The 13,798-nt window shown below is 44.5% G+C and overlaps 1 protein-coding gene across 4 annotated transcripts in view; it reads right to left on the reverse strand.

Moving 5' to 3' along the window:
- The window catches only part of p3h2 (prolyl 3-hydroxylase 2), a 45,207-nt gene extending 33,195 nt beyond the window's left edge, over positions 1–12,012 (reverse strand). The window contains exon 1 of one of the 4 annotated variants that reach the window (XM_080878956.1): positions 10,422–12,012. In XM_080878956.1, the coding sequence (XP_080735082.1) occupies positions 10,422–10,838 (417 nt within the window). In that variant the 5' untranslated portion in view covers positions 10,839–12,012. The remainder of the gene's footprint in view (positions 1–10,421) is intronic. The other 3 variants (XM_080878955.1, XM_080878958.1, XM_080878957.1) reach the window with 3 other exon arrangements.
- Between the last annotated feature and the right edge of the window lie 1,786 nt (positions 12,013–13,798).

Here is a 13,798-nt window from a genome sequence, read left to right on the forward strand (position 1 = left end):
ATATCTTACTTATCATTATCTCTTTGCAGGTTCTGGTTTTAATTCATTTGCCATTATATCATCACAAACACATAAATACACATTCAGTTCTGCTAACTAGAATTCACAGACCTGTACACTGTATTATTAAAAATAAAAAAATAACAGACAGCGTCTAGTCCTGAAAGATGAAGCCGATGAGGATGTGCCTAAACTCGCTTTTGTTAGCCATGAGAGGATATCTGTTGTTGCAAACAGAAGTCTAACTATAAAAGTGTAAAAGAAAAAGCTCGCCTGCTCACTGTCACCGCAGTAAATTCTTTCCTTTAAGGTCTCAGGAGAGTTTCACTGAATGCATCACCGTCCCGTGAGAATAAAGAATGAGAAAGCATTATTAATATAATGCTATTAATTAACATGATGCTGCGAAATGCTTGTGGTGCCAACCCAGCAGGCCCGTTCAGAGGAGACCTACAGGAGGCCCGTCCTACTGTCAGTGTGCACAGTCCTGCTGCTACAACAGACCTGACAGACCTCTGCAGTCAGAGCGGGCTTCCTTTAACGTGGACAGACACGCCGTGGTGGCACTGAGGACAACGTTGTGCGTGCACCGGTTTTTGCGTCTCACTGGCTCGAGCGCGCGGCAGACTGATCGAATTCTGAGGCGTACGAGTGGATTTGCTTGTGTCTGACCGACCTCTCCATCGAAAGTATGTTTGGGTTGATTGACACATCGCAGTGAAATGGATTTGTTGCATTTCATGACATAAAACGTTTGTTTTTTGACTAACACGCAATGTCCCTTAGTCCCTCGCTCACGTCCACACGATGAAAGGCAGCTCACAGCTTTCCAGACCAGCGGGCGTCTTCATACACACAGCCTTCTTCTCTTGGCCGTTTTGAACAGACTCTTTCCATTAGACGCATAAATTCATTTGTTTTGAACTTTTTACTTTTGCCCAGTCCAGGTTTTAAGTCCTGCATGCGTTTGTTTGTCTCACACTTTCAGCCGTTAATCAGTCTAAGAAAATAAAAAGGTGCGAGCGGGAGCTGATGTAAAAACTGATTTGGGTTTCACAGATGATGCGATGCGGCTGCTTGGGTGGAAATCCTTCATTTATAGCAAAGGTTCATTTGGCTCGAGACATAACTCCACATATGTTGGGGTTTAAAATAACTGCTCGCAGCTTTCTTGTGCTATTTTCTCATTTAGAAACTAATGCATTATTTTTGTAATCAACAGTGTTGTTTTAGTGTAAGCACCATGTATAATGGTGTAAACAAGACGGGGAAATGTGATGTTATAAAGCATCTCTGTGATATGACAGCCAGTGCTTTTAGACGGCTTATTCTTACAAATGACATGAAGTTTACCCAAAATATTCAGACCAGCAGCTTACCCATGATGTCATTGGTCCATGACCTCAGAGAAGGATCTCTGCTTGGCTACAGATGACATAATGTGCAGCCAAAAAGGACAAACGTTCCTTTGGTTGCACACTTTCTCCTCCTTTCTCCCACTGCTGTCACATCACTGTGATGAAGCAGACAGGCCTGTCGTTGGCTGCCTGTTGAACTCTGTTATTCGTTACAATTCAGAGATCTACAGCAGATGTGAAGGCCCCGAGGTCAGTAACACCCAGGGTCAGGTCAACATGGGATCGTGAAAACACGGGGAGAAAAAACGTTCTCTAAAGACAAAGGAGCAGGTCTGAGCAATGCTGAGCATCAGGATGTCCCGCTGGTTCTTTGGTAGTGAAGAGTCAAAAGGAACGATCTGAGCAAACTGGAAATAGGAAGGCGTGGCCCTGCCAGCTGTTCATCTTGGTGATGTGTAGCATAGGGTGGATGCAGCTGCATGGCTGTGTTTGTATGCTCAGGAAAAACATCTGCAGTGGGACATTTACAGCACAGTCTGATAACCGTCTACAGTATGCCAGTCTCTTCTGTGCTAAACTCAGCAAATGCACTGCAGCTCTGCAGGACGTTAAACCTATTTCTAGTCTTCAAGCTTCCTACATGATCGGTCATCTCAGAGGAAGCATGTGAGAAGCACGTGCTCTGCTCAACACCCTCGATTAAACCAAAACCTCGCTGAAGCAGACCACCTCCCAGCGTGTGCCCACTGTGATAAAAACCAGACAACTCCGGACAATCTCCCAACACTGCCCGCTGTTCCTGTGGTAAAACGAATGCTACGTAAATGTGTGCACATGTCGGGACCCTGTGTGCAGCCTGATGACAGCAGACTGGGCTGATAAATGATCAACACTTTAAATTGGATGTTCCTGGAAACAGCTGTGGGTCAAAGAAAATAAACTGTCCTCTTAATATTAATGAGAAGCCTGGTGAAAGCTCCAAAAGGAAAGGACATTAGACACACTTCACTTTCAGCTACTTCCTGCTCACACTGGTGTGAGAGCTTTGGTGTGGACCACACAACTGAACCAAAGACAACAGTCACGTCAGCTTTTTAGGCAGAACAGAGGACAAACATTTCCCCAAGCATTTAGGGGATGTGTTTTCCACGTTGCATTGGAATTTAAGATAAAGACCTCAGAATTAACTTGCATGCTTCAGTTTTGGGCAAACCCCATCTCCTGGTGACGAGGTCTCCAGTTTCCAGAGTCAGTAAGGACTATTGGACCCATATTAGATCCTCAGCTCTTAACATCAGCCAGGTTACCACACAGCTTCACTATGCATTAAGACACAAGCCACACTGGGCCCAGCACAGCTGTGTTGCTTTATCCCTGCACTCCTTTTGGAGCGCTACAGCCAAACTACACTTGCACAAGCCTCGAGCTAAACCCATTATTGTCAACACAGCGAGGTCGAGAGGGTGGAGACGATCACAGCTCGGCCCAAGCAGAACCACAACAGCAGAACAGTATCAGTTACCTTCTGCTTTGCTAGTTCAGTGGAAATGTATACACTCACATCTTGCCATTGTCGTGTGTGCTTAACCAAACAGACAAAGGGGATAACAGGCATGTGACCTTACTCTGCTCTGAGGCCTGCAGCTCTGTGCAGCTGGGACCTCACACAAAGCACCACAAACCTCCTGCCATCAAGAGTCATTTTACCCACTTTAGTGAGGAAGATTCAGGTTCCTGTGCACTCGCCCTTCTTTGCGGTTTCCACTCTTAACGGCGCACAACTTATTGTGGTCAAGCACAAAACCAACTTAATGCGACCGCACAATTTATCAGAACAAGCTGTGGGCTGGATATGAGACACATCACAACCCGATGAGTATTCTACCTCCTTTGAGAGGTTGGCTAACGTGGCTTAAACCAGTGCCAACAGTTCAATTGTTCAAAATGTTTAGTCTGAATAAGCAAACGAGTAAAGCTCTTGAAGTGACCGCTGGCTACGCGCAAGCAAACATTTTGATTAAAAGAAAACAGCAGCAGGGGAGATGGAGTTTAGCAGCGGGCATGCCAGTGGGTATGCAACTGATCAATGTAGGCTGTAATTCATTATCTGTTATCAGCTCTGTCTGCAGCATCCTCCAGACCATCCAAAGCTGACTTTAGTATTTTTCTGGGAAAGTCAACACACGTTACTCAGGCACACTTTGTGCAAACACACGTCTCCTCCCTGTGTGCTTTGACACACTTGACTGAAATAAATGTGGCTCCCACCCATCTACCAAAACACACCTCACGATTTACCAAAATCAGTGAAAAAAAAAGTGTGTAAATGCAAACCGACTTTTTCCACGCTAACTCAGGTTTCTGTGCTCAGACACCACAGAAACGTTTCAAAGCCACCAAACAAAGATCGACAGCCCCCATCAGAGGCATGCGAACCCTTCAATGTGAGAAAAGGGGGACAAAATCCACATGAACACGTCTAAATACTGTTCTTCCGCTTTTGCCCAAATCCTGCTTATCGGATAAAGAGGATATTGTGAACTTTCATGAAAAAGGAAAACAGTGCAGTCACCATGTGGTCAGTGTGACTAATCCGTCAGTGAATCCAAACTGAAGGCGTCCTGATTCCTGTCAGATCCAACTACGTCTGTTCTTCTACTTGGACTCATTTCCACAGAGGCCAACTCTGCTCCATTCATCTGTCTTTTTCATGACTGCAAACCGACGCAGTGTTTTCAGCTGATCCTGAACCAGCCTTCTGCTCTGCGGCAGCAGTTTGTTAATCAGGGCCACGCCCCCACATTCCTGTCATGGGTTCTCTGCTGAAATCCAGTCATGCAGAAGACCTTTGGCACTGCTAAGTGCCACAATGTCTGATCATCTGGGCAAATCGCAGCATGCTTCACCCAGGAGGGCATTATGATGGTGCAGGTGTGGAGCATTCTGACTCTGAATGAGGTGTTCAGTTTTACCACTCCTGTTTCCCCGTTACTGGAACAACACAGCAGCGCATTTGTTTTTTGGAACATTTCCATTTAATCTTCATTGTGTGACAGTTAAAGAAACACCAGTGAATCCATCACAAGCAGCAGCACAGCTAAAACCTTTTAAGGTGGACCTGAAGCATCAAGCCAGTTGGCCTGTTGGACTCGCGCACACACACAGGCTGACTAAAGTTTAAACTCAACGCATCACGACGGTGAAGATGCAAGAAGATGTAGTCGTTTTTCTTGGCTTCGTGCGTAGATGATGAAAGTTTTTGGCTCTGGTGAGATAAGCCGCGATCTTTGAGGGCTTAATGTCTTGCAACTTTGAGCACGTGCAGTGGAAGCATAACCTGCTGGTGATCCTATGCGTGCACGTGTCCTGGTAGCCCTTGAAACTAAATTTGCGGCTCTCATTCATTTGGACAGCAGCTTGGTCTTGTTAACCCCAAATAACCGCCCAGAGGCAACCTTTTCTTGACTCGCCATTTAACAGATGGTTACCAAGTGGCAAGCCAAGTCTTGTATACCTAAAACTAGAACTTGCTGGTTTTAGTTTGTGCTCAGACTAAAGCAGAACACGCTCGAGACCAAGAGCAGACACACACACGCCATTCATAGTTTCCTCTTTTCAATTCTCCAACACGTCAAACCAGTTCTTAAACATCACGATTAAAAACAGTCTGGGTGTCAGTGACAAACAAATCAAGGCGCTGCTGCACCCAGACGTTTGATGAGACCTTTAAATTCAATGATCTTCTCATCTTCCTTCCTTCACTTCTCAGGTCAACCACAGAACGAGTGCTGCCGACACAAACGCACGACTCAGACTCAGCAGCAGCTGGACTGTTTTTGTTTGCTGTAACTGTGCCAGATGCAGAGCTCACTCTCTGTGTGCTTCAACCCTCGTGTCCCCTTATTATGTGCAGATGACGACTCCATCATCTCAGACTCAGGCTCACTGCTTTTAATACAAAATCTTTTCATTCTTTCTTAACAAACAATCACTTTGTCCAGGATCTCGAGTCCAAACTAATGTGGACGTCTCAAAACAAGGAGCAGACCCCGGCCCAGCCTCCCAGGGCGCTTGAGTCTCACAGGTTCGTCAGTTTCTTTTCATTTAGCTTTTCTCTGATTCACGTACACACCCGAGGTTTTATATAAGCATACAGGATGTATGGAGTAGTATCGCAATCACGACCTTCCAGCTGTGCTGTAATCAAATCATCGTACTCATGAATGAGTTCGAGTTTTAAACTATCCCAAGGAACAGCAGCAGACTTGAGTGTCCTGACCTGCTGCCACGTTCTAGCACCATGCTGGGAGACACGGGAAAGTCCTCAAAGCAGAAAAGATCAATGGGACAGTCGGACAAATCGTGAGAAAGCTGCTTTCCCTCTGTTCTCATCTCTCAGAGAAAAGTAAACTCGAATGAACAGATTTACATGATTCCTGCCAAGTCTTTGCATTTTTCCCATCACTGCTGATGCATTCAGTCCCGTTCATTATTAGAACAAAGCCCATCAACAGGGTCATTAGACCATCCCACTGTCCCAAATCTGTACGTGACAACTCTAATGACAGTGGGCAGTCTGAGACGAGCCCTGCTGGGTCTGAAAAGTCTCGGCTTAATCTACAGTAAGATGAAAATTATGTGAAGCAGGAGAAAATGTCTCCACAGCAGTAATAATGGACCATTACCTGTACACGATGGAGAAAGGGAGACGCAGCTCACTTTGGACCAGAACATCCACTATGCTGACTTTAATGCAACATGTTTTTACCTGCTTAACTAATCACAGCACTTCCCTTTCAGACTACAGAAAAGTAGACTGGGAGGCAGAGCCTTCAGTTTTCAGGGCCCTCTTCTGTGGAACCAGCTCCCAGTTTGGGTTCAGGAGACAGACACTATCTCTACTTTTAAAGCTTGCAGGGCTGGATCAGGTGACCTGGTGAGTGTTTTCTTCGTCACTGTGTGTTTATGCATCACTCTGAACTTAACCATTAGTTATTAATAATCTCCTGCACAACGTGTTTTTGTCGTGTTTTTCTCTCTTCACCCTGAACCGCTCACAGCAGACGGCCGCCCTTGCCTGAGCCTGGGTCCACGGGAAGTTTGTTCCTGTTGAAAGGGAGTTTTTCCATCCCACTGTCACCCAGCGCTTGCTGATAGGAGGTCGTTTCATTATCGATGGTTTTCTCTGCACCCTTCAGCGTGGTCTCCTTCTTTCCAGTTGGTGTCCTGTTTTAAAGTTTGCACGTGTGCTGGATTTTCTCCATTTTATCAAAAAGGCCATCCTTCAGCTTGAATTTCATTGACAAAAGCAATGAAGCCAAGTTAGAGTGTAACAATTGTTTTGGTGTGACACAAATCCAAAAGTGCCACGTCAGCGCCCTTTGTGGGCATTTTCTCTGAGCTGTGGTTGAGGCCCTCACTCCCAGCGTGCTGCCTTCAGGCTTGGAGCACACTGCGGACTCATCCAAGTTTTTGGTTAACTGCTGGAAACCCTGATATAGGTCTAGTGTGAAATGCCAGAAAAGCTGATTGTAGTAGAAGTGCTGGACTCGCCGCAGAGATGCACAGGGAGAATATGGTGACGTAAACAGTGGACGAGAAAACTTCCTGAGCACACACAGTATTTGGTGTGAACTTTGAAGATTTAAAATGTGTGGTGTGGGACTGAATGATGGCTGCCCCACCGACTGTCATAACAAAGAAAAATCTTTCATGAAACTTTTTTGAGAAGTTAAAAAGAAGTTTTAAGTTTTTCAAAGCAGCTCTTGGAATAACAGTGGATTAAAAACAAACTGTTGCTGGGAGAGTTCAGCGAGCGCACAAAGACCGCTACACAAGTTTCCCTTAATACTTACAAAAAAAGGTGATGTGCATCTTTTTTTAGAAAGGTACACAAACCACAAAAGGAAAATAAAATATTTGCCCCGCTGAACGACGGGCGAGCCGGAGACTTTCACCCAACAGCAACATTATGCCGTACAGCGTCAGGAGGAGGGTGTGGCACAGCGGAGCGTCAGAGACTACAGGAACACGCCTTTTTATAACAGCGTGCACTTAATGGTCAATGTGGCCAAACAGAGCAGCCCCGCTCTGCCCCTCCTTACCTGTGGTGAGCTCGCTGTTTCCAAAGGGCTCACAAAGATGTCAAAACAGCAAAGGCAGGGCTGTGTGTGTGTGCGTGCGCGTGTGCGTGTGTGCGTCCTTTTGTGGGGAAATAAAAACGAACCATTATGTGCCATTTTGTTCTCAAAACAGAGAAAACATGATTCTTTGCAGACGTAGAGAAACGTTGTCATATCTGGACGAGCATCTGTCTGTAAAGTCGAGTCTATAGTCACGTCTAGACAGGAGAGAGCGCTCAGCTCTGAATCTTTCGCTGCTGATTCAGGAGAAAGAACAAAAACCACCTCACAGCGAAGCAGCAGCCCTAACACGATCAACTTCCTACCACAGTAGCAGCTGTGTGTCATCACCTGGGCATGTGGGGCTGGTCTACAGTCAGCAGCAGTCCACATGTGGGAGGACGGTGCCAGCTGTCAGCCAGCTGGGTCAAACTGCCCTCATCTGACTTCAGTGAAACAATCTTATTCCAGTTTTTCCTTTCTTACATTTTATAGCTTGATTTAAGGCTGCCACAAACGATTATTCTGATAGTCGACTAGTCACCGATTATTTTTGCGATTAGTCGACTAATCAGATCATCACCCATTGGACGTAAAACCTACAAGCTGTAGGTTGCACCAGCAGCATCTGCTCTTATATAACTGTCATTAGCTTACAGCTTTAAGTGTTTAAGGTGCTAACTAAAAATAAAGACAAGATGATAGTTTATTAAATTTTAATTAAACTTGCAGATTGTTTCGGTGAAGTTTAATAAACTCCTTGCTATCTAAACTATAACAGGACACCGGAGTAAATTCTGGAGCATCTCACACTTCTGATAATCAGCTGTCTGCTTGACGTTTATTCAGCTGTGTAAAAACTATAACTTTAATCTCAGCCAAACCGATTTACTCAGGAACAAATAAAATACTAAAAAAAGCCAAACAATAACATTTTTAAGTTATCTAAGTGACGGCCGGGAGTCCGGTGTTCTCACGGCTCTAGTGAGCCTTGCCCCCGGCTAGCTATCGAGCTAGTGGGTAACAGACGTCTCCGAAAACGTCGGAGCGCTTTTGAAAATATGTTAAACGTTTATTTTGTGACCCAGAAAGAATAATAAGAGTAATATTAAAACTAACTAGCTGCCGCCATTGTTGGAAACTAAGCTGGGCGCTATGAATTCTGGGACACAGCTTCTTCTCCTTCGGGGTTTAAGGGCAGCTGGCATCCTTGTACTTGCAGTGCTGCCATCTTCTGTTTCAGTCCGTTATTACACTCTTAAATCCTACTACTTATTCCTGCGTCTTTTGTGATCTTACAAAGCTTCAAACGACGCGTCGACTATTAAATCAGTCGTCGACGATTTTGATAGTCGACGTAATCGTGACTAGTCGACTAATCGTGGCAGCCCTAGCTTGATTGGCACAATCACATGCCGCGTGATAGTTGCACTAAGAATTAAAGCGTCCAAGCTAACGCGTTTACTGCTGAGGGACACATGAAGAAGTCGTGTCACAGCTGTAGCCATGTTGAAGAGTTCTGGTCCTCACGATCCATCCAAAACTCCAGGAGACGCTTCCCTCACCTTTTCTCCCCCCTCCCACACAAACTAAGAAGAACAGTGACTGGACTGACTAAACCAACACGGGGCTTTCCAACTTTTCTCTAAACATCCTTTAATGAGAATGACCAGCAGTGTTTACAGTTTGGTGAAACCGTGCACAGACAACCCACAAATATTCACAGACTGCCAGGGACACAAACCTACTCCTCCTTGGGGGACAAAAAGCAGCACACGGAGCCTGAATAAGCCATTACACTTTGTTCCCAACTCTCCTGCTTTATCTCTCTCTCAGATTGTTCCCACGCTTTGCTTTGCGCTCACCAAATGATGAGCCTCATGGGAAGTTCCATTTAGAAAGTCTGTGATAATGCAGACGTCATCTTAATTTGTGCCTCTTATAGACCTGAAGCTGTCCAAAGAAAAAAAGTCAAAGGACAGGCTGAATTTGTTAGTTCAGCGCACTTCAAGTGGACCTTGATGTATCCGCTTCATACAAACAAGCAGCTTTGTAACACTGTGGATGTGGGAAGAGAGAGATCGAAAACCCACAAACGTGTTGAAAAACCAACAGTGCACGCTAAGAAGCCACAAAGCCAAACAAAGCAAAGCACTGCTGTAAAACAAAGTGCACAGATCAGCACGACAGCATTCACAGCAACACAGTTTTATGTTACAGCACATTGTTGTGGATGGAGACTGAGAGCATCGCTGTCAGCCTACAGATGTATAGAGCTGCATTATCGTGACAAGCATGATTGATCTACAGGTAACTGAGCTGGTGGAAAAATCCAAGTATTTGTACTTGATTACAAAGTGTCACTTTGGCTCAGCAGTGTATCTACTGTATAATGTATTTATGAAAATGCTGTATTTGTGTTTTACCAAGTCTTCTAATATTTGCTGGTCTGGGTCTCTCAGCCTGAAGAACAACGATGGATTGAAGCACTTTGTGAAACTGTCGCAAAGCAGCAGCGCTCCGTGTAGAGTCTTCTGGGTGGGTGTGTTTCGTGGGGTATCAAATTGCCCCTCGGGGATCATAAAGCGTATCTTGACTCTTAAAGTGATGGTTGCCAAGTTTTCAGTAAAAGAAAACTGGCAAGTGTTTTTCTAAATACTTTCATTTCCCTTTGATGTGTATTAACGTGTCTTGCAACAATAACACACCTACTGCACGCACCGTGTACGTGGGGTACATTGCGCAACACTGGCACAAGCAAAACTCTGCTGTTCTCTCGTCTCTCTGCTTCTTGTTGTCAGGCAGCAGAAACTTTTTCCTTTTTGATGAGGAATGCAGCAGGTAGCGCTGAGCAGACCAGCCAGACAAACCTTCCCCCGCCGAGTCCACAACAATAGTGCTCATTCAGCTCCAGCAGTTCACTCCTTCTCCCCCTCCTTACCTTCTGATACGCCTGCTGGAGGTAGTTGTACGGGATCCTCCTGCTGAAGTCCTGCACCACATCCTCGCTGACTTTGTGCAGAGACTGCGTGCCAACTTTCTCCTCGATGCATTTGTTCATACACGCTGCTCTCCGCAGGACCGAGTCGAAAAAGCGCAGATCCGAGAAGCTTTCATCTAACGGATGCTGGTCCTGGCACCTCAGCCGGCATCGGACTCTGGTGGCCCGGACCTGTCTGTGGCTGCTGAGCGCTCCCTCCATGTAGCGCACCACGCTCTCATAATCGGCACTGTAAAACGCTTCCACCGCGTTATCATATAAAAGGTCGTACGGCTCCAGCACACCGGCGGAAGATGGCAACACGGCTGAGAGCAGGACCGGGAGGAAGATAAGAGTCCGAAACAAGTTTCCATCCATCCTCTTCTCTTCAGGCTGCGAGGAGCTGCAGGCGGAGAGCACACAAAAATCAGCCCAGCCTCCTTTTCCAGTTCATCCAAGCGCTCCTCTCAGAGGGATCAGCCGAGCGAGGCGGAAATGGAATAATTACTTATCGAGGACGCACTTGTTACGACCCCCTCTCGCTCCTTTAACTCCTCCCCTCCGAGATGAATGGCCAGGGTACACTCAAAGCTCGTTTTCGTAACAGGGAAACAGCCCCCACGGGGAAGCACGGGCAGTCCCGTGGGTCCCGTTTATTCAACACGAAACGCTGCGTTTAAAGGAGGAATGCACCGTTTAAACTGTTTGGGTTCATTGAGATAAAAAACAAAATCTCCAGTTTTAGACAATTTGAGCTCACTGAGACAAACCTGAAGATGTTTTCAGTCATAAAGAAACACTGAAAAGGAGACATTTGACTTCTCAGACCTAAAGAGTTTCCAAAAGTAACCGAGAGACATTCAAACAGGTAAGCAAATCCCCCAAAGCTGGTTCTGTTCACTGGATGTGTCGCCTTCACAGGGAGAAACGTTTTCGTCGCTCACTCCTTCCAAATGAACAGAATCAACTTTCTGGGAGTCCTAAACAACAAACTCTTCAGCTCATCCACATCAACGAAACTTCGTTTCCACGCTGTTTGGGCAACTTCAATAACTCTCATGTTAACTCAGCTACGCTGTTTAAGAATAAATTCAGTTATACTGCGAGCGCAGGAAACAACTAGAAAATTCTTTGTCAACAAAAGAAAAACGCGCTCGCTCCGAGTCCCCGCCAGACGCAGACCCACAGCTTTTCCCACATCAGTGGACACTGTCTCCCTCTTCAGGTTTTCGATGTACAAACACTTTTTTAAAAACACCACAAAACGACATGAAAGTAGAGTCCAGGTCAAAGCACTTGCATAGACTTCTTTGATAAGTCAAGTCACTTATTTACATAGCTTTTATTCCTGGTCTCCAAACAAGTAAATTATAAAGAAGCAAGAAACCAAACGTGACAGAAATAAAAAGCACACAAAGCAGATATTTCAGTGATAATAAAAATGTGATGAATCGATAAAATAGGGGGGAAAGTCTAATAAATAATAAATGGAGAAGTAAGGTGAATATAAATAAAACATATAATTTCAGAAAGAAGAGTCGAAATAAAAGAGCTGTAAGAAAACTGTCCAACTGTCTTTAGTTGGACAGTTTTTTGTGAGTCTGTTTTTTAAATGTTATTTCATCTGTTATTGACCTAATTACCAATTAAGCCAAACTGAAATATGTGATTACTTAATTTAATTAAGCCACTGTATGTGGATTGCACCACTAGGTGGCAGTCAAACCAAGGAGATTTACACCGATCACTCATAATATGAAGAACCACAAGAGCCCAATGAATGTAATACACCGCAGTGCAACACGTTTTAGACACACCAATGAGCTAAACTAGAGCTGTATACATGTTTACTATATGCTGTGAATACAATATTCTAATATTGAGATGATCTTTGAAAGTAAGTCAATTATTTGTGTGTATGCTACCATTGTATATAGTGTATAATCTTACTTTTTTCATTGATTGTACTTATTTGTATTTTTGTATTTCCTTCATATATCTGTACCTGAGCTGAGGTGACGCAAAAATTTCCCCGTTGTGGGATCAATAAAGTCTTATCTTATCTTATTTCAATGGAAGAAATGTAGATGACAGTCTATGCTGGCGGTGGCAGAGCATTTAAAGCTCCGCCCTCCCTGAGCCTGGTTCAGCTTCCTTCCTGATAAAAAGGAGTTTTTTCTTCCCGTTGTTGCCAAGTGCTTGTTCAAAGGATGTCAGATCAGATTGAATCAAATCTAATCAACTGATCACATGGCAGCAATGCACTCAATGCATTAAGGCATACAGGCATAGCTAAGATGGGCTGCTGAAGGTCAAACCGAGCATCAGAATGGGGAAGAAAGGTGGTTGTTGGTGCCCAACATGCTGCTCTGAGTATTTCAGAAACTGCTGATGGGGGATTTTCCAACACAACGATCTCTAGGGTTGTCAGTGTGAACAGTTCTCTGGGTGGAAATGCCTTGTTGATGCCATTTGAGGTCAAAGGCTGGTCTGCTGTGAGTCAATAAGAAGGAAACAGTAGTTCTAATAACCACTTCTAACAGCGAAGCCATGCATCTCTGAATGCACACAAGTTGAACCTTGAAGCACATGAGCTACAGCAGGTGTCACTCCTGTCAGCTAAGAACAGGAAACTGAGGTTAGACTTGACGTGGACTTTATAAACTGGACAAGAGAAGACTGTAAAAATGTTGCCTGTTCTAATGAGACTTTTTGGTGTAAACAACCATAAAGCATGTATCTATGCTGCCTGTGAGTTCACTGTACTGTAATGGCCTCTCCTATCAGCAGGGCTCAAACCAACAATAAGATAAGATAAGATAAGATTAAACTTTAAATCAAATCAAATCACTTTTATTGTCACATCACATGTGCAGGTACATTGGTACAGCGCATGTGAGTGAAATTCTTGTGTGCGAGCTTCACAAGCAACAGAGTTGTGCAAAATACAATAATGTAAACAAGCAAAATACAAGAATGGCTACATCTGAGACTAATAAATATATGTACAATATATAATAGTATATGCATTTCTGGATGTGTATACTAAATATTTTTCTACGTGTGTGTGTGTGTGTACACATATTTTACAAATTAAATAGAGTAAACAATGAATAGAATATATAAAATAAAATATACAGAGTGAGACATGTGCAAAACAGTGGCATTACTGTACAGTATGGAGTGCATAATGTTGAAGTTCCAGTAGTGAAGCTGAGGTGTCTATGACGTGTTCAGCAGTCTGATGGCCTGATGGAAGAAGCTGTCTCTCAGTCTGCTGGTTCGGGACCGGATGCTGCAGAACCTCCTTCCTGATGGAAGCAGTCTGAACAGTTTAT

The sequence above is a fragment of the Rhamphochromis sp. 'chilingali' genome (genome assembly GCF_963969265.1).
Source record: "Rhamphochromis sp. 'chilingali' genome assembly, chromosome: 3".
Taxonomy (NCBI): Eukaryota; Metazoa; Chordata; class Actinopteri; order Cichliformes; family Cichlidae; genus Rhamphochromis; species Rhamphochromis sp. 'chilingali'.